The sequence below is a fragment of the Trematomus bernacchii genome, unplaced genomic scaffold (genome assembly GCF_902827165.1).
Source record: "Trematomus bernacchii unplaced genomic scaffold, fTreBer1.1, whole genome shotgun sequence".
Lineage (NCBI taxonomy): Eukaryota > Metazoa > Chordata > Actinopteri > Perciformes > Nototheniidae > Trematomus > Trematomus bernacchii.
The window spans coordinates 170,611-196,048 of NW_022987736.1; the positions used below are offsets into that span (position 1 = coordinate 170,611).

At 46.1% G+C, this 25,438-nt stretch overlaps 1 protein-coding gene across 1 annotated transcript; it reads right to left on the reverse strand.

Moving 5' to 3' along the window:
- LOC117495014 (G2/M phase-specific E3 ubiquitin-protein ligase-like) lies at positions 1-24,354 on the reverse strand. The gene is made up of 16 exons (XM_034146070.1): positions 24,277-24,354; positions 22,262-22,359; positions 21,955-22,056; positions 20,819-20,943; positions 18,902-19,070; positions 18,035-18,141; positions 17,846-17,962; positions 15,753-15,877; positions 14,604-14,685; positions 11,972-12,136; positions 11,308-11,462; positions 10,278-10,459; positions 4,438-4,610; positions 3,923-3,962; positions 2,747-2,918; positions 1-695 (listed from the first exon to the last, which is right to left on the reverse strand). The coding sequence occupies exons 1-16, from the start codon at positions 24,347-24,349 to the stop codon at positions 391-393; spliced, it is 2,190 nt and encodes a 729-aa protein (XP_034001961.1). The 5' UTR covers positions 24,350-24,354; the 3' UTR covers positions 1-390.
- Positions 24,355-25,438: the final 1,084 nt, after the last annotated feature.

Here is a 25,438-nt window from a genome sequence, read left to right on the forward strand (position 1 = left end):
CGTATGGCTCTGAATCTGAATCTGACCAACTTCACACATTTGTTACCTTTTACTCCTGAAATAAGAAGCGATAGAAAAACAAGACAAACAAGCAAACGGTGGGAATCTCATCCGGAACAACCATCATTACAAATCTACAAAGAAAGAATAAAAAGCAGCACCATTATCTTCAACACTAGAAAACAGAGAAGATATTCAGCAACAAAACGGGTTAAAGTGTTAATTCAATGGATCGTATCAAAGATAGACGTTGAAGGCAAGAGCAGGTTCAAAGTGAGTTGTAATGCTACCTGCAGGTGAAATAACACGACACATGATATGAGGCTCTGCTTTGGATATGAACACCTCCTAGGAGCTTCATTAGGGGGTCAAAGGAGAGTGCTTCCTCCTCTAGCTCTCCGTGGGGAGGAGGTGCACATGGTGGCTGATGACCTGCTCCATGGAGCTCTTGAAGGCCTGGTATGAGGAGGAGATGGGCAGCAGGAGGTGTTTGGAGGCGGGTTGGCTCTGAGGGAAAAGCCCCTGGTCCCTGCACACCTCCTTCCTTTTTCTGATCCTGGAGCTCTCTCCTCTCCAAGCCTCGACAGGGTGGAGGAAGGAGATGGAGGGAGGAGGGAGGAGGACAGATACTGGGAGGTCCTCAGATCCTGTGGAGAAACTAAGGAGGTCCTGCAGGGAGATGGAGGTCTTTCCATCTGAGAGAGGAGAGGTGAGGTGGAGAGGAGAGGAGAGGAGAGGAGAGGAGAGGAGAGGTGAAGTGAGGAGAGGAGAGGAGAGGAGAGGTGAGGAGAGGAGAGGTGAAGTGAGGAGAGGAGAGGAGAGGAGAGGAGAGGAGAGGTGAAGTGAGGAGAGGAGGAGAGGAGAGGTGAGGAGAGGAGAGGTGAGGAGAGGAGAGGAGAGGTGAGGAGAGGAGAGGAGAGGAGAGGAGAGGTGAAGTGAGGAGAGGAGAGGAGAGGGAGAGGAGAGGAGAGGTGAGGTGAGGAGAGGAGAGGAGAGGAGAGGAGAGGTGAGGTGAGGTGAGGTGAGGTGAGAGGAGAGGTGAGGTGAGAGGAGAGAGGAGGAGAGGAGAGGTGAGGTGAGGTGAGGAGAGGTGAGGTGAGGTGAGAGGAGAGGAGAGAGGAGACAGGAGAGAGGGGAGGAAATGAGAGGATTAGATTTTCTTCTTTTGTTATTAATCTACTAGGGATGGGAATTCGACCCTAACCCAAAAAACGGTTAACCGTTTAACCGTTTAACCATTTAACCGTTTAACCGGTTAAACGGTTAAACGGTTAAACGGTTAAACGGTTAAACGGTTAAACGGTTAACCGAAATGTAAAAATATCCTATAAAAAAAAATTGGGTCAAAAAAAAATTTCTAACATTCTTTTTTTCAAAAACATTTTTTTCAATAACTTTTGGAAATAAATAAATACATGTTCAAATAAGTATAGAAACCAAGTCGAATTTGTCAAATGTATTGAACTGGTGAAACACAGTTTGACAGCTATAGGCCTACAGCTTTCATGTGCGGAGGCGATTCACAATCAGGCCAGCTGTAGAGAAGACCCTCTCAGCTGGAACGGAGGTTGCGGGTATAGCAAGGTATAGTATGTATATATATAAGTTTAATTTGGCATAGTTTGCACTCTACACCGCACTCACTAACCTGGTCCAAATCTTTCCACACATTACTCCTTCTTGACGCCATGTCTGTTGTGTAGGACTCTTCTTAGAGTGTAAATAATCACCGGACTATGACTGGTCAAATATGTTGAATACCGGCAAAACTAAATCTCTCCTGTCAAAATGTCTTTGTACTTTGCCGCCACACACGGTTGCCAAGCAGCACTTATTATTGTTTAGGCTGGCCACTCATGTGTCGCGAGTGTTGACAGGGGGCGGGGGAGCACGCTCATGAACTGTTAGCGCCGGAACCTCGCAACGGCTGCGGAGCGCATTTGCGCCGCATTTGGGCATAAGATGAGGTTTGAGTCTGCGTGGTCTGCGTGTAGGGAGGGGCAGCAGCCATATCATTAGCTAGAACTAGATCTGATGGGTTTGGACATAAGATGAGGTTTGAGTCTGTGTGGTCTGCGTGTAGGGAGGGGCTGCAGCCATAGCATTAGCTAGAACTAGATCTGATGGGTTTGGACATAAACGCGAGTGAAGTATAACCGGACGCGAGAGAGAGAGATCAGCACCTGCAGCTCTGCCCACTGTGAGGGACCGCTGAGCGGAGCAAAACACACCTTTAGACCTAACACACTTAGCTATGGCACTGTCGTATACATTGAATTATTCCATTTGTTCATATGTAATCAACTTAGGCATCCCTCCCAAAAAAAAAAAAAAAAATTAATAAAGATATTCATAACTCATATTCGAATACCTGAATAATTTCGAATATTCGATTAATCGTTCCCATCCCTATAATCTACATGTATTAAAGAATCAAAGTAACATTTCCCTGACGCAAAGAACACAGGGATTTGAGCCTCTGCAGACCATTGACATGCACACAAACCTATAGAACACAGGGATTTGAGCCTCTGCAGACCATTGACATGCACACAAACCTATAGAACACAGGGATTTGAGCCTCTGCAGACCATTGACATGCACACAAACCTATAGAACACAGGGATTTGAGCCTCTGCAGACCATTGACATGCACACAAACCTATAGAACACAGGGATTTGAGCCTCTGCAGACCATTGACATGCACACAAACCTATAGAACACACTACATAGATATAGATATACCTTCACAGTCCTGCAGGAAGTTTCTCCAGAAGGCGACGACGGGCTTCTCTCGGCTCAGCCTCTCCTCCTGCTCAGAGAAGTTCACGGTGAAGATCTGATCCACCGTTTGAGCCGTGAGTCGAACCGCTGTGTCGCAGAAAACACTGAGGAACACCGCCGGGAAGAGCTGCACCTGGAGAGCAACAAAGGAGCGTTCGCTGTGAGTAGTTATACTGGAATACTGCTGGGAGAATACTGAGTGTCCTCTTCCAACATGAGAGTAGCATGCTAACAAAGGTATCCCAACTGTAGCTGTGAACATGACAGGATGTGTGATTACCTAGAAGAGCATCAGGACTGTTTGAGGCTCTATGGAGATAGACATATGACAAGCATGCTCATTTCTGACCAGGGTTTCCGTTAGCCGGTAATTACCGTTTTTTAGCTGGTAACATTTATTAAAAATCGGTAAATTCAAAACCTGCCGGTCAAAATGTCCGGTAATAATTAGGGATGTTCCGATTGATCGGCCGCCGGTCATTATCGGCCGATATTCACTCTTAATAGTTTGATCGGTGCTCTCTATAAAGGCCGATCAGGAGAGCTGGATCTGATCCATATGGACATGAACGCAAGTGAAGTGTAACCGGACGGGAGAGAGAGATCAGATCTTTTTGAGATTTTGAGAAAAGACAGAATTTTGAGAAAAAATACAGAATTTTGAGAATTTGAGTAAAAAGTCAGGATTTTGAGGAAAGAAATCAGAATTTTGAGGGAAAAAAATCAGAATTTTGAGAATTTGAGTAAAAAGTCAGGATTTTGAGATTTTTATAAAAAGTCAGAATTTTGAGATTTTTATAAAAAGTCAGAATTTTGAGTAAAAGTCAGAATTTTGAGTAAAAGTCAGAATTTTGAGAAAAGGTCTGTATTTTGTATATGACAGGATGATTAACTAGCTGCATATTGTGACTGTGTAACTCCCTCTCTTGGATATCAGCATGTGAAGGACACTGTTCAGGAACTAGTTGATGCTCTGTATGTGATGACTACTTCCATTCTGGAGAGGATCACAAATACATGGATCCTGAGATTGAAGCTCAAGCCGGGGACGAGTGATATTTTCCTAACATACTGTCTCATGTTGAGGTGTCTGATATAACAGTGTTCACACAAGGGGGGGAGAAACTTTCAAATCACCTGATCAAAGACACCCAAAGTCTGCAGACCCTCCCGAAACCTGCAGGACAAAAACACCACAAGTGATTACTTGGGATACACGGAATCACTGAGATGTTCATTAGAGAACCATGTAGAGAAATAACAGAACAAGTCATAAGCTTATTTAAATGGGACATACTATAACATCTCAGGTGCTGACTTATGGTTTCTACTTCAAATTCTTACATGAATTTTTGTTGAAAAGACTCCTATACTGTTCATCTGTGTGTCGGTTTGCTGCACACAGATTATCTTTTCTCAAAAAGACTGGGAATAGATTGATACAGCTTGCTTATAATATTTACATATATGTCCCCTTTAATATCAGTTAATATCCCATTAACTCACATTAACTGTTTCATTAATACCAACCATGAAGTCACTGATATGTGGCACATGCAAGTACATCCAGAAGTGACATTTTATGTGTAGACATTTTGGACAGAGGTTTTTTTATTTGCACTAAAAGCATGGATGAGCAGTGAGGTCTGTACCTCTGCAGGGGAAGCTGCAACCTGGTGATCATCATGAAGCTGACCAGGTCCTCCACCAGAGCCTCTCTCTCCTGCAGCCTGCTGATTGGTCGGTTACAGCCGGCTAACTCCATGAACTCCCAGCTCTCCTCCAAGACGTCTTTCACATCGTCTAAAGTCTCTGCTTCTGCGATCTGAAATAAAACAATACGTTGATGATAGAGTGGTGCACTGATGAAAGGAATAAAGGGACTACAGCACGGTCACATGACTCCACGTCACCACCGCTAAGCTAAAGGTAGCTAATGTTGGGCTATAAAGGAACTACAGCACGGCTATAAAGGAACTACAGCACGGCTCTAAAGGAACTACAGCACGGTCACATGACTTCACGTCACCACCGCTAAGCTAAAGGTAGCTAATGTTGGGCTATAAAGGAACTACAGCACGGTCACATGACTTCACGTCACCACCGCTAAGCTAAAGGAGGCTAATGTTGGGCTATAAAGGAACTACAGCACGGTCACATGACTTCACTTCACCACCGCTAAGCTAAAGGCGGCTAATGTTGGGCTATAAAGGAACTACAGCACGGTCACATGACTTCACGTCACCACCGCTAAGCTAAAGGAGGCTAATGTTGGGCTATAAAGGAACTACAGCACGGTCACATGACTTCACTTCACCACCGCTAAGCTAAAGGCGGCTAATGTTGGGCTATAAAGGAACTACAGCACGGTCACATGACTTCACGTCACCTCCGCTAAGCTAACGGTGGCTAATGTTGGGCTATAAAGGAACTACAGCACGGTCACATGACTTCACGTCACCACCGCTAAGCTAAAGGAGGCTAATGTTGGGCTATAAAGGAACTACAGCACGGTCACATGACTTCACGTCACCACCGCTAAGCTAAAGGCGGCTAATGTTGGGCTATAAAGGAACTACAGCACGGTCACATGACTTCACTTCACCACCGCTAAGCTAAAGGCGGCTAATGTTGGGCTATAAAGGAACTACAGCACGGTCACATGACTTCACGTCACCACCGCTAAGCTAAAGGAGGCTAATGTTGGGCTATAAAGGAACTACAGCACGGTCACATGACTTCACGTCACCACCGCTAAGCTAAAGGAGGCTAATGTTGGGCTATAAAGGAACTACAGCACGGTCACATGACTTCACGTCACCCCGCTAAGCTAAAGGAGGCTAACGTTGGCTATAAAGGAACTACAGCACGGTCACATGACTTCACGTCACCACCGCTAAGCTAAAGGTGGCTAATGTTGGGCTATAAAGGAACTACAGCACGGTCACATGACTTCACGTCACCACCGCTAAGCTAAAGGTGGCTAATGTTGGGCTATAAAGGAACTACAGCATGGTCACATGACTTCACGTCACCACCGCTAAGCTAAAGGTGGCTAATGTTGGGCTATAAAGGAACTACAGCACGGTCACATGACTTCACGTCACCACCGCTAAGCTAAAGGAGGCTAATGTTGGGCTATAAAGGAACTACAGCACGGTCACATGACTTCACGTCACCACCGCTAAGCTAAAGGAGGCTAATGTTGGGCTATAAAGGAACTACAGCACGGTCACATGACTTCACTTCACCACCGCTAAGCTAAAGGAGGCTAATGTTGGGCTATAAAGGAACTACAGCACGGTCACATGACTTCACGTCACCACCCGCTAAGCTAAAGGTGGCTAATGTTGGGCTATAAAGGAACTACAGCACGGTCACATGACTTCACGTCACCACCGCTAAGCTAAAGGATGGCTAATGTTGGGCTATAAAGGAACTACAGCACGGTCACATGACTTCACGTCACCCACCGCTAAGCTAAGTTTAGGCTATAAGGAACTAACAGCACGGTCACATGAACTTCACGTCACCCACCGCTAAGCTAAAGGTGGCTAATGTTGGGCCTATAAAGGAACTACAGCACGGTCACATGACTTCACGTCACCACCGCTAAGCTAAAGGTGGCTAATGTTGGGCTCTAAAGGAACTACAGCACGGTCACATGACTTCACGTCACCACCGCTAAGCTAAAGGTGGCTAATGTTGGGCTCTAAAGGAACTACAGCACGGGTCACATGACTTCACGTCACCACCGCTAAGCTAAAGGTGGCTAAGTTTGGGCTATAGAGGAACTACAGCACGGTCACATGACTTCACGTCACCACCCGCTAAGCTAAAGGGCGGCTAATGTTGGGCTATAAAGGAACTACAGCACGGTCACATGACTTCACGTCACCACCGCTAAGCTAAAGGTGGCTAATGTTGGGCTATAAAGGAACTACAGCACGGTCACATGACTTCACGTCACCACCGCTAAGCTAAAGGCGGCTAATGTTGGGCTATAAAGGAACTACAGCACGGTCACATGACTTCACGTCACCACCGCTAAGCTAAAGGGGCTAATGTTGGGCTATAAAGGAACTACAGCACGGTCACATGACTTCACGTCACCACCGCTAAGCTAAAGGAGGCTAATGTTGGGCTATAAAGGAACTACAGCACGGTCACATGACTTCACGTCACCACCGCTAAGCTAAAGGAGGCTAATGTTGGGCTATAAAGGAACTACAGCACGGTCACATGACTTCACGTCACCACCGCTAAGCTAAAGGTGGCTAATGTTGGGCTATAAAGGAACTACAGCACGGTCACATGACTTCACGTCACCACCGCTAAGCTAAAGGTGGCTAATGTTGGGCTATAAAGGAACTACAGCACGGTCACATGACTTCACGTCACCACCGCTAAGCTAAAGGTGGCTAATGTTGGGCTATAAAGGAAACTACAGCACGGTCACATGACTTCACGTCACCACCGCTAAGCTAAAGGCGGCTAATGTTGGGCTATAAAGGAACTACAGCACGGTCACATGACTTCACGTCACCACCGCTAAGCTAAAGGTGGCTAATGTTGGGCTATAAAGGAACTACAGCACGGTCACATGACTTCACGTCACCACCGCTAAGCTAAAGGCGGCTAATGTTGGGCTATAAAGGAACTACAGCACGGTCACATGACTTCACGTCACCACCGCTAAGCTAAAGGTGGCTAATGTTGGGCTATAAGGGAACTACAGCACGGTCACATGACTTCACGTCACCACCGCTAAGCTAATGTTAGGCTATAAAGGAACTACAGCACGGTCACATGACTTCACGTCACCACCGCTAAGCTAAAGGTGGCTAATGTTGGGCTATAAAGGAACTACAGCACGGTCACATGACTTCACGTCACCACCGCTAAGCTAAAGGTGGCTAATGTTGGGCTCTAAAGGAACTACAGCACGGTCACATGACTTCACGTCACCACCGCTAAGCTAAAGGTGGCTAATGTTGGGCTCTAAAGGAACTACAGCACGGTCACATGACTTCACGTCACCACCGCTAAGCTAAAGGTGGCTAATGTTGGGCTATAGAGGAACTACAGCACGGTCACATGACTTCACGTCACCACCGCTAAGCTAAAGGCGGCTAATGTTGGGCTATAAAGGAACTACAGCACGGTCACATGACTTCACGTCACCACCGCTAAGCTAAAGGTGGCTAATGTTGGGCTATAAAGGAACTACAGCACGGTCACATGACTTCACGTCACCACCGCTAAGCTAAAGGCGGCTAATGTTGGGCTATAAAGGAACTACAGCACGGTCACATGACTTCACGTCACCACCGCTAAGCTAAAGGTGGCTAATGTTGGGCTATAAGGGAACTACAGCACGGTCACATGACTTCACTTCACCACCGCTAAGCTAAAGGCGGCTAATGTTGGGCTATAAAGGAACTACAGTATGGTCACATGACTTCACGTCACCACCGCTAAGCTCAAGGAGGCTAATATTGGGCTATAAAGGAACTACAGCACGGTCACATGACTTCACGTCACCACCGCTAAGCTAATGTTAGGCTATAAAGGAACTACAGCACGGTCACATGACTTCACGTCCACACCGCTAAGCTAAAGGTGGCTAATGTTGGGCTATAAAGGAACTACAGCACGGTCACATGACTCCACGTCACCACCGCTAAGCTAAAGGTGGCTAATGTTGGGCTATAAAGGAACTACAGCACGGTCACATGACTCCACGTCACCACCGCTAAGCTAAAGGTGGCTAATGTTGGGCTATAAAGGAACTACAGCACGGTCACATGACTTCACGTCACCACCGCTAAGCTAAAGGTGGCTAATGTTGGGCTATAAGGGAACTACAGCACGGTCACATGACTTAATTTCACCACCGCTAAGCTAAAGGCGGCTAATGTTGGGCTATAAAGGAACTACAGTACGGTCACATGACTTCACGTCACCACCGCTAAGCTCAAGGAGGCTAATATTGGGCTATAAAGGAACTACAGCACGGTCACATGACTTCACGTCACCACCGCTAAGCTAATGTTAGGCTATAAAGGAACTACAGCACGGTCACATGACTTCACGTCCACACCGCTAAGCTAAAGGTGGCTAATGTTGGGCTATAAAGGAACTACAGCACGGTCACATGACTTCACGTCACCACCGCTAAGCTAAAGGTGGCTAATGTTGGGCTATAAAGGAACTACAGCACGGTCACATGACTTCACGTCACCACCGCTAAGCTAAAGGCGGCTAATGTTGGGCTATAAAGGAACTACAGCACGGTCACATGACTTCACGTCACCACCGCTAAGCTAAAGGTGGCTAATGTTGGGCTATAAGGGAACTACAGCACGGTCACATGACTTCACTTCACCACCGCTAAGCTAAAGGCGGCTAATGTTGGGCTATAAAGGAACTACAGTACGGTCACATGACTTCACGTCACCACCGCTAAGCTCAAGGAGGCTAATATTGGGCTATAAAGGAACTACAGCACGGTCACATGACTTCACGTCACCACCGCTAAGCTAATGTTAGGCTATAAAGGAACTACAGCACGGTCACATGACTTCACGTCCACACCGCTAAGCTAAAGGTGGCTAATGTTGGGCTATAAAGGAACTACAGCACGGTCACATGACTCCACGTCACCACCGCTAAGCTAAAGGTGGCTAATGTTGGGCTATAAAGGAACTACAGCACGGTCACATGACTCCACGTCACCACCGCTAAGCTAAAGGTGGCTAATGTTGGGCTATAAAGGAACTACAGCACGGTCACATGACTTCACGTCACCACCGCTAAGCTAAAGGTGGCTAATGTTGGGCTATAAGGGAACTACAGCACGGTCACATGACTTAATTTCACCACCGCTAAGCTAAAGGCGGCTAATGTTGGGCTATAAAGGAACTACAGTACGGTCACATGACTTCACGTCACCACCGCTAAGCTCAAGGAGGCTAATATTGGGCTATAAAGGAACTACAGCACGGTCACATGACTTCACGTCACCACCGCTAAGCTAATGTTAGGCTATAAAGGAACTACAGCACGGTCACATGACTTCACGTCCACACCGCTAAGCTAAAGGTGGCTAATGTTGGGCTATAAAGGAACTACAGCACGGTCACATGACTCCACGTCACCACCGCTAAGCTAAAGGTGGCTAATGTTGGGCTATAAAGGAACTACAGCACGGTCACATGACTTCACGTCACCACCGCTAAGCTAAAGGCGGCTAATGTTGTAATCACATTTAGACAATTGTTAGCAACCAACGTTTTTAAATCCACCAGTGGGGTATTACCCGTGTTTTATGTCGTAGAACAGAACATTAAACTCTCTTCAGCTTGTGTTAACCACAGACCTTTTTTCAGGCAAACAACCAAAGATTTCAAGACGAGGGAAAGGGAACAGGAAGTGGTAAATGCTGACTAATTTTTGGGTTTTCGGACTCTCCTAAAACTGTCATACTTACCCTGCTGACCTGGCAGGTGACGTGTGTGTAGGGCGTCATGTGTTTGACGGACAGTGGTTGGTTGGGCGGGTAGTTGAACAGACACTGGAACAGAGCGCGGGAGAAGAAACTGACGGGAGAACCGTGAACCAGAGAGAGAGCGAGCAGGCAGCCAGCGTCAAAGTACAGGTCGTCACGCAGAGCTGCAAACACACACAGAGAGATGAGGTTAGCTGCAGGCTAAAGGACACTTCATCTGCACCATTAATCAAACCTTTATCAAAATCACAATATGGACAAGTGCATAAATCATATCGCAGGAAAGATAATATTTGATAAATGGACTGTACTTATATAGCGCTTTATCCAGTCTTTACGACCCCTCAATGCGCTTTACATACAACATGTCATTCACCCATTCATACAGAGCAGTGCACCTTACACCATTCATACACATTCACACACCGTTGGCCAGGCTATCGGGAGAAACTCAGGGTTCGGTATCTTGCCCAAGGACACATCAACATGTCGAACCCACAACCTTCTGGATGAAAGACGATCGCACTCCCTCACAGCCACAGTCGCCTAAATATGTGTTAGATTATGATTTTAAAGGAAGTACTATGGAGCTGCAGAGATAAATAACTTCCATGCCATGTGACCCCAATCAATGCAGCAATCAAGCACTGCACCGGACAAGAAGGACATATTTTTTGGGTTTTTGAATATTTTAGTGTCTAAATTGTATTATTATTGTTAAGAAAATGTTGCATTTAATAAAAACATTTTCAATAGCTTCCATATCATGTGAGCTTATAACTTCAAATGAATCCAGGATTTTACACTGGAAGAAGATCGGATTTATTTTATATTAATATTGTTGTGAAGAAATCTGAAGTTTTTGTATTAAAAACTCTTGGATTTGTTCAAATAGCTTCCATAGCATCTGCTCTTATGGGTCCTTATTACTACACTTGACAAGTAGGACACACTCTATTTAATATGAAGGCTTAGGGTTTTATATGAACATGTATATTTATATATCCCATACCCTTGGAGTCCAGCGCCAGGTTTTTGGACCCCTCAGGACCCTCGAACACTTCAGAGTCCTGGATCTGCTGAACCAGCAGCTTCAGGAAGTGCTGCTTCGCCATCTCACTGTCCTGGAGGCTGCTGGGAAATGAAATCTGAAGGGAGTCTTTGAACCTGGACGTGGATGATGAGAAAAACCCAAATGAAAATGTTAATAGAGGTAAACATGTTGATCATGGTTGGATTTTTAGCGACAAATAGTAACTAAACGATGAAAACAAACCTCCTAAAGGAAGAATGAACTTTGTTAAGAGGGTAAAAGATGATCGAATGGCTAATAGCAAACAGAACACGACGTCAGTAGGAAAAGCAAGATATTACTAATAGAAGCAAATAAAGCAAAAGGATTTACTAATCGAGAATAAGATACCCCTAAACCAGTGTTTCTCAAACAGGACCACTTAACCAATAAAAAAACACTCGCGGACCACCTGACTCCACAGAGATCCAGAAACAATAGGCCTGCTCACTCCAACAATACATTACAGCCTAATAATGACAGCTTCACCTTCTCTGTGATACTTCCATTCTTGAGAGGATATTAAATACATCCTGATATTGAAGCTCAAACCGGTGACCAGTGATATTTTTCTAACACAAATTATAAAAGTTTTCCGTCTCACCTGACAGACAGAGTGTGTGTGGGGTCGAAGTCGGGCTTCCTCACCAGCTCCAGCCCCGCAGACAGAGCCTGATCTCCCTCCACCTCCAGCGTCACACTGAGGGGCCGCAGCTGAGGGCCCAACGCCTGCAGAATCTGCTCCGGGGACCCTCCAGACAGCAAGCGGCTGAGAGAGAGAAGGAGGTGCGTTATTGGAAGGTTGAAATTGTCACATCGTATAAATACTTGGGCACCATTTTCCATGACCACCTCAAAACGAGTGTATTGTGAAGCGGGGTCAACAGAGAATTCACCTTCTTCGCAAACTGAACTCTTTCCCAGTCAGGCCTGTTTGTCGTTTTTACCAAGCATTCATTGAGAGCCTTATTTGTTTTTCTTTGATCTGCTGGTTCCATAGCCTCACACTGAAAGACAGGAACAGCCTGAACGACACTGTTAAAACCTGCTCTAAGGTCATCGGAGTGAAACAGAGCGACTTCAACTCCTTTTGCAACCAGCAGAGACTGGCCTCTCCAGAGGCCTGCACTACGAAGCCGGATGTTCTCTTAGCTGACTTCAGGGAAAACTCGGGCTTTCCAGTCCTACGACGCTGGTTCTCTTTTTAGCGGGCTAGATCTCCATGGTAACTGATGCTGAGCGGCTAACCTCCTCGGGAGGAGGTTAGGTTGCAGGCTAAGAGATCAACTCAGTGAAAGCACCGCCTGCTGACCAATCAGAGCTCCGTGTGCGGAGTTTAAAGATCAAGTCATATTACAGGATAGAGGAAATACAGAAAAACTGCCGTTGCAGGAAAGACGGCCGGCAAAAATCAACTGACTGTGTGAACGTGAAAATTAATAGAATATCCCCTCCTCCCATCTTCAGAGCAATCTGACTATTATAACATTAGCGTTAAGAAAGCTTACTTAAATATCTGCCACAACATAAGTAACCGGATCAGAGTAACATTAAGTACAGTCCGCGGCACTGTGAGTGCAGACGTTGATGTGTCCCATTATCATTCATATCATATCACATCATAATGTATCATATATCTCCTTATCTGAGTCAGCTGAGCCGTATCTGGCCGTGCAACACTCACAGTGTCACATACTGGATGCAGAAGTATTATTTTAAGCAACACATTAAGTTGATGAAACACTCGAGTCAAATGTAATTAAAGTCAGATCGTGTCTTGGACGGGGCAGTGATATCATAAACCTGTTAATGTACGCATTCAAACACTTTCTCTGTTACCAGCTGTATTCACCTTGCAGGTGCAGCTATGTGGCTTTGATCCTGGATAAAGTGTTTAAGTCATGGATGTTTAAAGTTTAACTTCTTCATATTTGACTAATATTAAAGTTCACTTTTCATTCAGGAAGTATGACGCTGCGCTGTCAGTACACTTGTCCATGTTTGTGATTGGTCGAATGCTCCAAATACCACCCCTTTCATGTGAACGCGCACCTAACTAGATAGGACACGGCGGCTTGAGCGATCCACTTGATAACCAGCGTCGTAGTACAGCTTAGCGAGAGCGCGTATGTTTTGGATTGGGCCAACCGGCTAACTCCAACATATCCAGGTTAGGTTGAACCAGCTTCGTAGTACAGGCCTCTGGTGATGTTCAGATGAATTTCATCTGTTGCCATCAGGGCGTAGATATGCTCGACCTGCTCTTAAGACAAATCGCTTTTCAAAATCATTCATCCCCTCTGCACTCAAACTTTTAAATTCTTGATAGGTTTTTTAACTTGATTATTTATTGACTTATTTATTGTGATGCTATGAACTATTTATCGTGTAAATTGGAATGATCCACATCCAGGTGTGTTTTATTCCTGTATGTTCCTGCCTGTGTTCATGACATCAGCTGCTCATAACAAACTGCCCCTTACGGGATTAATAAAGTTGTTGATTGATTGTTAGGTTTGTTTACCTTTTACAGCTCAGAGAGGAGAGGTGCGTTAGGTTTGTTTACCTTTTAGAGCTCAGAGAGGAAAGGTGCGTTAGGTTTGTTTACCTTTTACAGCTCAGAGAGGAGAGGTGCGTTAGGTTTGTTTACCTTTTACAGCTCAGAGAGGAAAGGTGCGTTAGGTTTGTTTACCTTTTAGAGCTCAGAGAGGAGAGGTGCGTTAGGTTTGTTTACCTTTTAGAGCTCAGAGAGGAGAGGTGCGTTAGGTTTGTTTACCTTTTAGAGCTCCAAGAGGAGAGGTGCGTTAGGTTTGTTTACCTTTTAGAGCTCAGAGAGGAGAGGTGCGTTAGGTTTGTTTACCTTTTAGAGCTCAGAGAGGAGAGGTGCGTTAGGTTTGTTTACCTTTTAGAGCTCCAAGAGGAGAGGTGCGTTAGGTTTGTTTACCTTTTAGAGCTCAGAGAGGAGAGGTGCGTTAGGTTTGTTTACCTTTTAGAGCTCAGAGAGGAGAGGTGCGTTAGGTTTGTTTACCTTTTAGAGCTCAGAGAGGAGAGGTGCGTTAGGTTTGTTTACCTTTTAGAGCTCAGAGAGGAGGTGTGTTAGGTTTGTTTACCTTTTACAGCTCAGAGAGGAGAGGTGCGTTAGGTTTGTTTACCTTTTAGAGCTCAGAGAGGAGAGGTGCGTTAGGTTTGTTTACCTTTTACAGCTCAGAGAGGAGAGGTGCGTTAGGTTTGTTTACCTTTTAGAGCTGATGGGGGTCAATTGGCGTTTGGACAGCTGACTCTTCCTCTGACGTCCCTGAGGCGTCGTAGCCAGGGAGGCTGAAGAACACGAGCACATTGTTAAACATAAAAATAAATGATTGACCAATCACAACAGAGGTGGCCAGCTAACCAATCAGAGCTCTGGTTTCAGACAGAGGGTGAAACAGGCAGTATGAGCATGGAGACATGTCACAGTAGAGACACTACATACTGATATACACCTGAACATCAGCAGGAGAGGACTCTTTAAAGTAGAGATACTACATACTGATATACACCTGAACATCAGTAGGAGAGGACTCTTTAAAGTAGAGACACTACATACTGATATACACCTGAACATCAGCAGGAGAGGACTCTTTAAAGTAGAGACACTACATACTGATATACACCTGAACATCAGTAGGAGAGGACTCTTTAAAGTAGAGACACTACATACTGATATACACCTGAACATCAGCAGGAGAGGACTCTTTAAAGTAGAGACACTACATACTGATATACACCTGAACATCAGCAGGAGAGGACTCTTTAAAGTAGAGACACTACATACTGATATACACCTGAACATCAGCAGGAGAGGACTCTTTAAAGTAGAGACACTACATACTGATATACACCTGAACATCAGCAGGAGAGGACTCTTTAAAGTAGAGACACTACATACTGATATACACCTGAACATCAGCAGGAGAGGACTCTTTAAAGTAGAGATACTACATACTGATATACACCTGAACATCAGCAGGAGAGGACTCTTTAAAGTAGAGACACTACATACTGATATACACCTGAACATCAGCAGGAGAGGACTCTTTAAAGTAGAGACACTACATACTGATATACACCTGAACATCAGCAGGAGAGGACTCTTTAAAGTAGAGACACTACATACTGATATACACCTGAACATCAGCAGGAGAGGACTCTTTAAAGTAGAGACACTACATACTGATATACACCTGAACATCAGCAGGAGAGGACTCTTTAAAGTAGAGACACTACACACTGATATACACCTGAAAGTAGGGCCCCTTTAAACAAAGATCTTGACCGGATCCTTTTCACACCAAACACAAACAGAGAACATAAACATCCCACCAGGGGGTCCCTCAGACACAGACCTCTCCCGTCGGTGGCCTGCGTGCAGCCGCTGCAGGCCCAGTCTGTGGCGTCCACCTTCAGCCCCGAACACTTCCTGTGAGTCCCTGTGGAGCCACACAGCCGGCAGCGGATCACCTCAAACCAACTGAAAGAATAACAACAACAACAACAATGTGGGGTTTGTTACTCTACTCGTAAGACTGGGAGGAAACACTGTCAGGACACATCAAGCCAAAAAGGAGACCTGTAGAGCAAGTACAGCTGGCTTTCCCTTTTCTCTGCGCAGTCTAATAAATTAATGAATGGGAAAATAACACTGGATTTGGCTTTAAGTGCATTTTCAACTTTTAGGACCTAATTTTCTTGATTTGATCCCATTGTATTATATACATGTTGTATTATATGTTTAACTCAAATGCAATGCCCTTGGGAACATGCTACCGTTACAAAATCCTTTCTCAATTTGGGATCGATAAATATATCTAATTTAATTTAACCTGTCACAAAGTACATTTGATTTGATCTATTTATATGACCATTGCTAAATGAAGTGTATATCGTTCAATCCGATATGCTTTAATGTCATGAATTAAACAAAGAAGATGCTATACCTTACATACCAGTGCTTTAAAAAAGACAGACCAAGGGAATGAACTGAAGAGACAGAAATAAGAATTAGACAGTTTTACGGACTGTTGTTATTAATGATTTCCAGAAATGAAGTGTGTATTTTTGATGGCACTTCTAATGATAGTGTAACCGTATAGACTATTTAAATGTCTTAAAGGTCACCTATCATGCTATTTGTAGGCAATAGCATAGGTCTCAGATATATACAAATATATAAAAAACATGTCTGAAGTGTTTTGCTCCAAACACCAAACAGATCATTCTAGCCATGCCTCATATCCCTCTATTTCACTTCCTGTTTCAAAAGTGCTGATTTTGGGTATAAAGCTTTAAAAAGGAGGGGTCTGAGCTTATGGGGGACCCGGCAGCTACTGTCTAAACTAAATGCTGCCGTGATGAAACGCCATATCATGGATTATCAAGGATTATCTCTGAAACAGTATGGAGCTCAAAGGCTTTCTCTCTTGCCGGTTATACCACAAGGTGAGTTCCTTTTGATTTCCTGCTTCTTCACACACATGCTCTCCAGTACAGGTTAGCTCTGAGTGTTAGCCATGCTAATGTAAACACCGACCATATTACGTCCAAAACAGTCGGGCATTGTTTCTGATAGCAATGTTTCTGATAGGGCCGTGGGTCCACATTTCAGATATTACGTCATATCGGACGCTAATCTGGATCAGCTCCGTTGTTCCCCCGTTTTTAGAGATTTGGGTACGGAGGAAAAGAGAGAGGGTTTTCTGACGCTGCGTGAGTTCCCTGACACACACGGGGACACACCGGGGACACACCGGGGACACACCGGGGACACACCGGTGACACACGGGGACACACCGGGGACACACCGGGGACATACCGGGGACATACCGGGGACATACCGGGGACACACCGGGACACACCGGTGACACACCGGGGACACACCGGGGACACACCGGGGACAACACCGGTGACACACGGGGACACACCGGTGACACACCGGGGACACACGGGGACACACCGGGGACACACGGGGACACACCGGGGACACACCGGGGACATACCGGGGACACACCGGGGACATACCGGGGACACACCGGGGACACACCGGGGACACACCGGTGACACACCGGGGACACACGGGGACACACCGGGGACACACCGGTGACACACCGGGGACACACGGGGACACACCGGGACACACGGGGACACACCGGGGACACACCGGGGACATACCGGGGACACACCGGGACATACCGGGGACACACCGGGGACACACCGGGGACACACCGGTGACACACCGGGGACACACGGGGACACACCGGGGACATACCGGGGACATACCGGGGACACACCGGGGACACATCTTTATGCATAAAAGACATCAAAAGGTGCATTTTGCATGATAGGTCCCCTTTAATATTGTAAGAAATCACTAATGGTAACAGTTAAACCTTGTGTTTGTCTAAAATAACATCCTGAATGAAACGCATTGGAATATAAATACCCGCTCTTGTAGGAGTGCGTCCGCCCGTCGTTGCAGAGGCAGGTCGAAGCGTCACATTGCTCGTAAACCTCCAGCAGGTCTGAGTATGCGTTTGCCTCCAACTCCCATGATGCATCTCTGCAGAAGAGAATATGGTGAGTAAGAAAAGAGACTTGTGGTTGTTTCTTGTTGTTGTAGGGATCGTGTTACCTCTCTGGGATGTATATTCCCATCCTCAGCATCTCCTGCTGGAAGTCCTCCTTGTTGCTACACAGAGTGCATCTGAAGAAGAATAGGCCGGCACTGTGCGCCTGGCGCTGGAACGCAAACACACACTCAATAAAGAAATATTGTTTGGTACACATCCTCTAAAAAATAAATAATAAAGAACATTATGGAAAATGTCCCTGTGTAACCGATCCTGCTCTGCTAAAGATCTCATGAGCTCATGGGGGAGCCAGCAGCTACCGTCTAAACTAAATGCTGCCGTGATGAAACTCCATATCATGGATTATCAAGGATTGTCTCTGAAACAGTATGGAGCTCAAAGGCTTTCTCTCTTGCCGGTTATACCACAAGGTGAGTTCCTTTTTATTTCCTGCTTCTTATCTAAATGTTTGGTGATTAGTTTTGACACCCATTTCTCAGCTATCTTAGAGACACAGGGGAGGATGCTGATTGGTCTGTAATTGGACATTATAAGGGTCATAATTCTGTTTAACTTTTAAATGTTTGACAGGAAGTGCTTTTCATTTGAAGTCTCCTGCTCTGTGTTTTTCCAGGTGTCCGGTGCCTTGCTCAAGGGCACCACGGCAGGGCAGGAGGTGAACTGGGACCTCTCCAAGTAGCAGTCCACACTCCATATTTTAGGTCTGGTCGGGGACTTGAACCGGCGACCCTACGGCTCACAGTCCAAGCCCCTACTGACTGAGCCACTGCCGGACACACGACATAATATTGCCAATCATATTGCATTTGCAGAAAAATACCCGTCAAAATATTCACATTTAGTTCTTCAAATCATGCAGCCCTATAATTGGGGTAAATAGATGTATGAAAGTAAAGCAGTGTCACTACCTGCACACAGTCCCGGTGGAACCAGCTGTGTCGGCAGGACGGACACTTGAGGACGGAGTATCCGAGGACCGGCTCGATGGAGTCCAGACAGACGGAGCAGGACTGAGGCAGGGTGAGGTCTGCACTCACACACGCCGTCTGAGAGGGGCTGTGGTCCGAGCAGTACGACCTGCACACAGAGAGGACTTCAGGAGTCAATATTAAAGGTCACCTTATGCAAAATACTCTTCTTCATGTCTCTTCTTCATCAACACGTGTCCCCTCTTCTTCATGTCTCTTCTACATCAACATGTGTCCCCTCTTCTTCATGTCTCTTCTTCATCAACATGTGTCCCCTCTTCTTCATGTCTCTTCTTCATCAACATGTGTCCCCTCTTCTTCATGTCTCTTCTACATCAACATGTGTCCCCTCTTCTTCATGTCTCTTCTTCATCAACATGTGTCCCCTCTTCTTCATGTCTCTTCTTCATCAACATGTGTCCCCTCTTCTTCATGTCTCTTCTTCATCAACATGTGTCCCCTCTTCCTCATGTCTCTTCTACATCAACATGTGTCCCCTCTTCTTCATGTCTCTTCTTCATCAACATGTGTCCCCTCTTCTTCATGTCTCTTCTTCATCAACATGTGTCCCCTCTTCTTCATCAACATGTGTCCCCTCTTCTTCATGTCTCTTCTTCATCAACATGTGTCCCCATCTTCTTCATGTCTCTTCTTCATCAACATGTGTCCCCTCTTCTTCATGTCTCTTCTACATCAACATGTGTCCCCTCTTCTTCATGTCTCTTCTTCATCAACATGTGTCCCCTCTTCTTCATGTCTCTTCTTCATCAACATGTGTCCCCTCTTCTTCATGTCTCTTCTACATCAACATGTGTCCCCTCTTCTTCATGTCTTCTTCTTCATCAACATGTGTCCCCTCTTCTTCATGTCTCTTCTTCATCAACATGTGTCCCCTCTTCTTCATGTCTCTTCTTCATCAACATGTGTCCCCTCTTCTTCATGTCTCTTCTACACTCAACATGTGTCCCCTCTTCTTCATGTCTCTTCTTCATCAACATGTGTCCCCTCTTCTTCATGTCTCTTCTTCATCAACATGTGTCCCCTCTTCTTCATGTCTCTTCTACATCAACATGTGTCCCCTCTTCTTCATGTCTCTTCTTCATCAACATGTGTCCCCTCTTCTTCATGTCTCTTCTTCATCAACATGTGTCCCTCTTCTTCATGTCTCCTTCTTCATCAACATGTGTCCCCTCTTCTTCATGTCTCTTCTACATCAACATGTGTCCCCCTCTTCTTCATGTCTCTTCTTCATCAACATGTGTCCCCTCTTCTTCATGTCTCTTCTTCATCAACATGTGTCCCCTCTTCTTCATGTCTCTTCTACATCAACATGTGTCCCCTCTTCTTCATGTCTCTTCTTCATCAACATGTGTCCCCTCTTCTTCATGTCTCTTCTTCATCAACACTGTATAATAGGGGACCTTTAAGTACTTTCAAGTTACATAAACCGAAAACAGCTAATCTGCGAGTTTCACATGATCAGACTACTGAACTATTCTCTTTTATTTGCACTTCACTAAACTGTTGTAATAATGTACATTTCCCGGATGCGGGACAAATAAAGGAACTCTGATGCTGATCTGACATTTTTAAAATATGGGGATTACTAGCAGGATTACAATGTTACAATACATTTTAAACCATTACATGATCATGAGTATACATGTCTGACGCTGTTCTCATTTCTGCTCACCATTAAACCACTGAGTGTTGATTGTGTAGGGAATAGTAAGATTAAGATAACTCACCCTCACCCTTTTGAACACACTCTGAATGGGACTTCTATATGAGACACAATGACTCTCACCTTTATCCATTTTACGAATACAAATAACAATGTTTATTGTGTTGACTCACGGGAAGTTTTCAGTGAACTGAGAGATGAAGTTGAGTTTCCTCCCGCAGGGGTAATGCACCTTCTTCCTGCAGCTCGTGACGTAACAGCCCACACACGCTCCCTTCTTCTTACACAGGCTGCACGACTGTAACACACACATGGTAACACACGCGTTATACACACACACACGCTCCCTTCTTCTTACACAGGCTGCACACCTGTAACACACACATGGTAACACACGCGTTATACACACACACACGCTCCCTTCTTCTTACACAGGCTGCACGCCTGTAACACACACATGGTAACACACGCGTTATACACACACACACGCTCCCTTCTTCTTACACACGCTGCACGACTGTAACACACACACACAGTAAACACACGCGTTACACCACACACACGCTCCCTTCTTCTTACACACGCTGCACGACTGTAACACACACACACAGTAAACACACGCGTTATACACACACACACGCTCCCTTCTTCTTACACAGGCTGCACGCCTGTAACACACTTTAAAACACACACGGTAAACACAAATTAATACAGTTAATACACAGGAAACACTGAGTAAAAATGTCCCTTTGAAATGTGGGTTTTTCTCTGGAAGTGTTTCCTTGTACGATGTGAGGGTCTAAGGACAGAGGGTCTAAGGACAGAGGGACTAAGGACAGAGGGTCTAAGGACAGAGGGTCTAAGGACAGAGGGTCTAAGGACAGAGGGTCTAAGGACAGAGGGTCTAAGGACAGAGGGTCTAAGGACAGAGGGTCTAAGGACAGAGGGTCTAAGGACAGAGGGTGTCGTTTTTCTCACTGATATTCTGCACAAACTGTGCTGTTGTATTTGTTGTAAAGTGTCTTTATTGTAGGGTATCTTATTATATGTACAGCACTTTGGCTCCACCAAAAATCGTTTAAAAAATGTGCTATATAAATAAAACTTGATTTGGATTTGATTTGATAAAACATGCAGTAATCCCACTTTAAATACTCAGTTAATGAATACACAGAAAACACACACTAAATACACCGTTATACAAGGTAAACACACACAGTTAACTCACATAGAACTCACATTAAATACACACGGTAAACACAAATGAAATTCACAGTAAACACACAGTAGCTCTCTCTCAGTCCCTCACCAGTCGAATTGAGCGGCGGACTTCCTTATCGATGTCCTTCACCAGGAACCCAAAGACGCCCTCGTCCTCCTCTCCTCGCTGGTGAACTCCACAGGCCGTCAGCTGAGACACACAAAAAACACTGATGACATGTACGATAATACAATATCATCTGACAGGAAGTCAATCAAAACCTGTAAAGATCTCAACTAAGAGAGGAGGGGGGAACCTCAGAGTCGAGAATGACTCCTCATGGGTTCTGTAAATATTGAAGAACCCTCAGAGGTACTATGAGGACATACAAACACACTCTTCCAGAGAGACTTACCAAACAGAAGTAGTGAACAGAGAGCTTCGGTTCCTTCAGTGTGAATTTTTCTCCAAACAGTGCCGGGTCGTCATCGCTCTGTTTGCAGAGAACACAGCCTGCACAGACAGAGAGAACCTCACCACCAGCTTCATCACACCGTCTACTGGACATCTCATACAACCAGCTTCATCACACCGTCTACTGGACATCTCATACAACCAGCTTCATCACACCGTCTACTGGACATCTCACACAACCAGCTTCATCACACCGTCTACTGGACATCTCACACAACCAGCTTCATCACACCGTCTACTGGACATCTCATACCACCATCTTCATCACACTGTCTACTGGACATCTCATACCACCAGCTTCATCACACTGTCTACTGGACATCTCATACCACCAGCTTCATCACACCGTCTACTGGACATCTCATACAACCAGCTTCATCACACCGTCTACTGGACATCTCATACAACCAGCTTCATCACACCGTCTACTGGACATCTCACACAACCAGCTTCATCACACCGTCTACTGGACATCTCATACCACCATCTTCATCACACTGTCTACTGGACATCTCATACCACCAGCTTCATCACACTGTCTACTGGACATCTCATACCACCAGCTTCATCACACTGTCTACTGGACATCTCATACCACCAGCTTCATCACACTGTCTACTGGACATCTCATACCACCAGCTTCATCACACCGTCTACTGGACATCTCATACAACCAGCTTCATCACACTGTCTACTGGACATCTCATACCACCAGCTTCATCACACTGTCTACTGGACATCTCATACAACCAGCTTCATCCACTCACACCGCGGACACTTCACACCATCCACCGTCTACTGGACATCTCATACCACCAGCTTCATCACACTGTCTACTGGACATCTCATACCACCAGCTTCATCACACCGTCTACTGGACATCTCATACCACCAGCTTCATCACACCGTCTACTGGACATCTCATACCACCAGCTTCATCACACCGTCTACTGGGACATCTCATACAAACCAGCTTCATCACACTGTCTACTGGACATCTCATACCACCAGCTTCATCACACCGTCTACTGGACATCTCATACAACCAGCTTCATCACACTGTCTACTGGACATCTCACACAACCAGCTTCATCACACTGTCTACTGGACATCTCATACCACCAGCTTCATCACACTGTCTACTGGACATCTCATACCACCAGCTTCATCACACTGTCTACTGGACATCTCACACCACCAGCTTCATCACACTGTCTACTGGATATCTCATACCACCAGCTTCATCACACTGTCTACTGGACATCTCACACAACCAGCTTCATCACACTGTCTACTGGACATCTCATACCACCAGCTTCATCACACTGTCACTGACATCTCATACCACCAGCTTCATCACACTGTCTACTGGACATCTCATACCACCAGCTTCATCACGCCACACCGTCTACTGGACATCTCATACCACCATCTTCATCACACCGTCTACTGACATCTCATACCACCAGCTTCATCACACTGTCTACTGGACATCTCATACAACCAGCTTCATCACACACTGTCTACTGGACATCTCATACCACCAGCTTCTCACACTGTCTACTGGACATCTCATACAACCAGCTTCATCACACTGTCTACTGGACCTCTCATACCCCATCTTCATCACACCGTCACTGGACATCTCATACCACCCTTCATCACACTGTCTACGGACATCTCATACCACCAGCTTCATCACACTGTCTATGGACATTCATATCCAAGGACAAGGAGAGTTGATATGTGGACCTTTCCTTCAGATAAAGAGAGGAACAGGCTATTTCTAGGGATCATTCTTGCTGTCTGTGTGAGGTGGAGTGAGCAGTGAAGTGAGTGAGTGAGTGAGTGAGTGAGTGAGTGAGTGAGTGAGTGTGTGAGTGAGTGAGTGAGTGAGTGAGTGAGTGAGTGAGGAGAGAGAGAGAGTGTGTGTGTGTGTGTGTGTGTGCATCACTTACACCTCCTGGTTGATGCCCTCCACTTTGTGCTGCGACATCCTTGCTTTCTTCATGGCGTTGGTGGGAAGCATCTCTGCAGAGACACAGGCAGAGCACCAAGGTCAGAGGTCAGAGGTCAGAGGTCAAATATACTGAGCTTTCCCAACAGATTTATCATCACAAAAAAAAAGATGTGAAGAAACCCAGAAGGCTCAATCTCAGACTGGATACGGTTTACAGAACAGAACAGGATGAAAACGATTTTGTACGTCCGTTGTGTGTGGGTGTCTGTCTGTCTGTCTGTCGTTGTCTGTCTGTCTTCTGTCTGGCTGTCTGTCTGTTGTCTGTATGTCTGTCTGCTGTCTGTCTGTCTGTCTGTCTGTCTGTGTGTCTGTCTGTCTGTCTGTCTGTCTGTCCTGTGTCTGTCTGTCTGTCTGGGGAAACAATCACTAACAGTGGGACAGTCAGAGAAAAATGGGGCGCAGCCTGCGAGCTAGTTCAGGCAGTCAACTCGAGCACCAATGATACATTAACACGTGACGCATCTCGTCCCTCTTTCAACCAACCAATCACATTCTCCTAAACATGCCGCTCTATTGAAGCTGCCAGGTCTTCCTGCCTCTGCCTCGCTATGCTGCTGCTGCTGCTGTGTTTCACGTTGCTGCTGCTGCTCGCCTGCCCCCCCACCACCCCAGCTTCCACCCCAGCTTCCACCCCAGCTTCCACCCCTTCCACCCCAGCTTCCACCTCAGCTTCCACCCCAGCTTCCACCTCAGCTTCCACCCCAGCTTCCACCCCAGCATCCACCCCCAGCTTCCACCCCAGCTTCCACCCCCAGCTCCACCCCAGCATCCACCCCTTCCACCTCAGCTTCCACCCCAGCTTCCACCCCAGCTTCCACCTCAGCTTCCACCCCAGCTTCCACCTCAGCTTCCACCCCAGCTTCCACCTCAGCTTCCACCCCAGCTTCCACCCCCAGCTTCCACCCCAGCTTCCACCCCCAGCTCCACCCCAGCATCCACCCCAGCATCCACCCCAGCTTCCACCTCAGCTTCCACCCCAGCTTCCACCTCAGCTTCCACCTCAGCTTCCACCTCAGCTTCCACCCCAGCTTCCACCTCAGCTTCCACCCCAGCTTCCACCCCCAGCTTCCACCCCAGCTTCCACCCCCAGCTCCACCC

Coding starts and splice junctions, on each gene's coding strand:
- LOC117495014 (XM_034146070.1), bottom strand. CDS start 24,349: ATGCTTCCCACCAACGCCATGAAGAAAGCAAGGATGTCGCAGCACAAA. Junction 20,944..21,954: donor TCCGCCGCTCAATTCGACTG/GTGAGGGACTGA, acceptor TGTGTGTTACAG/TCGTGCAGCCTGTGTAAGAA. Junction 12,137..14,603: donor ACCCCCATCAGCTCTAAAAG/GTAAACAAACCT, acceptor TCTCTCTCTCAG/CCGCTTGCTGTCTGGAGGGT.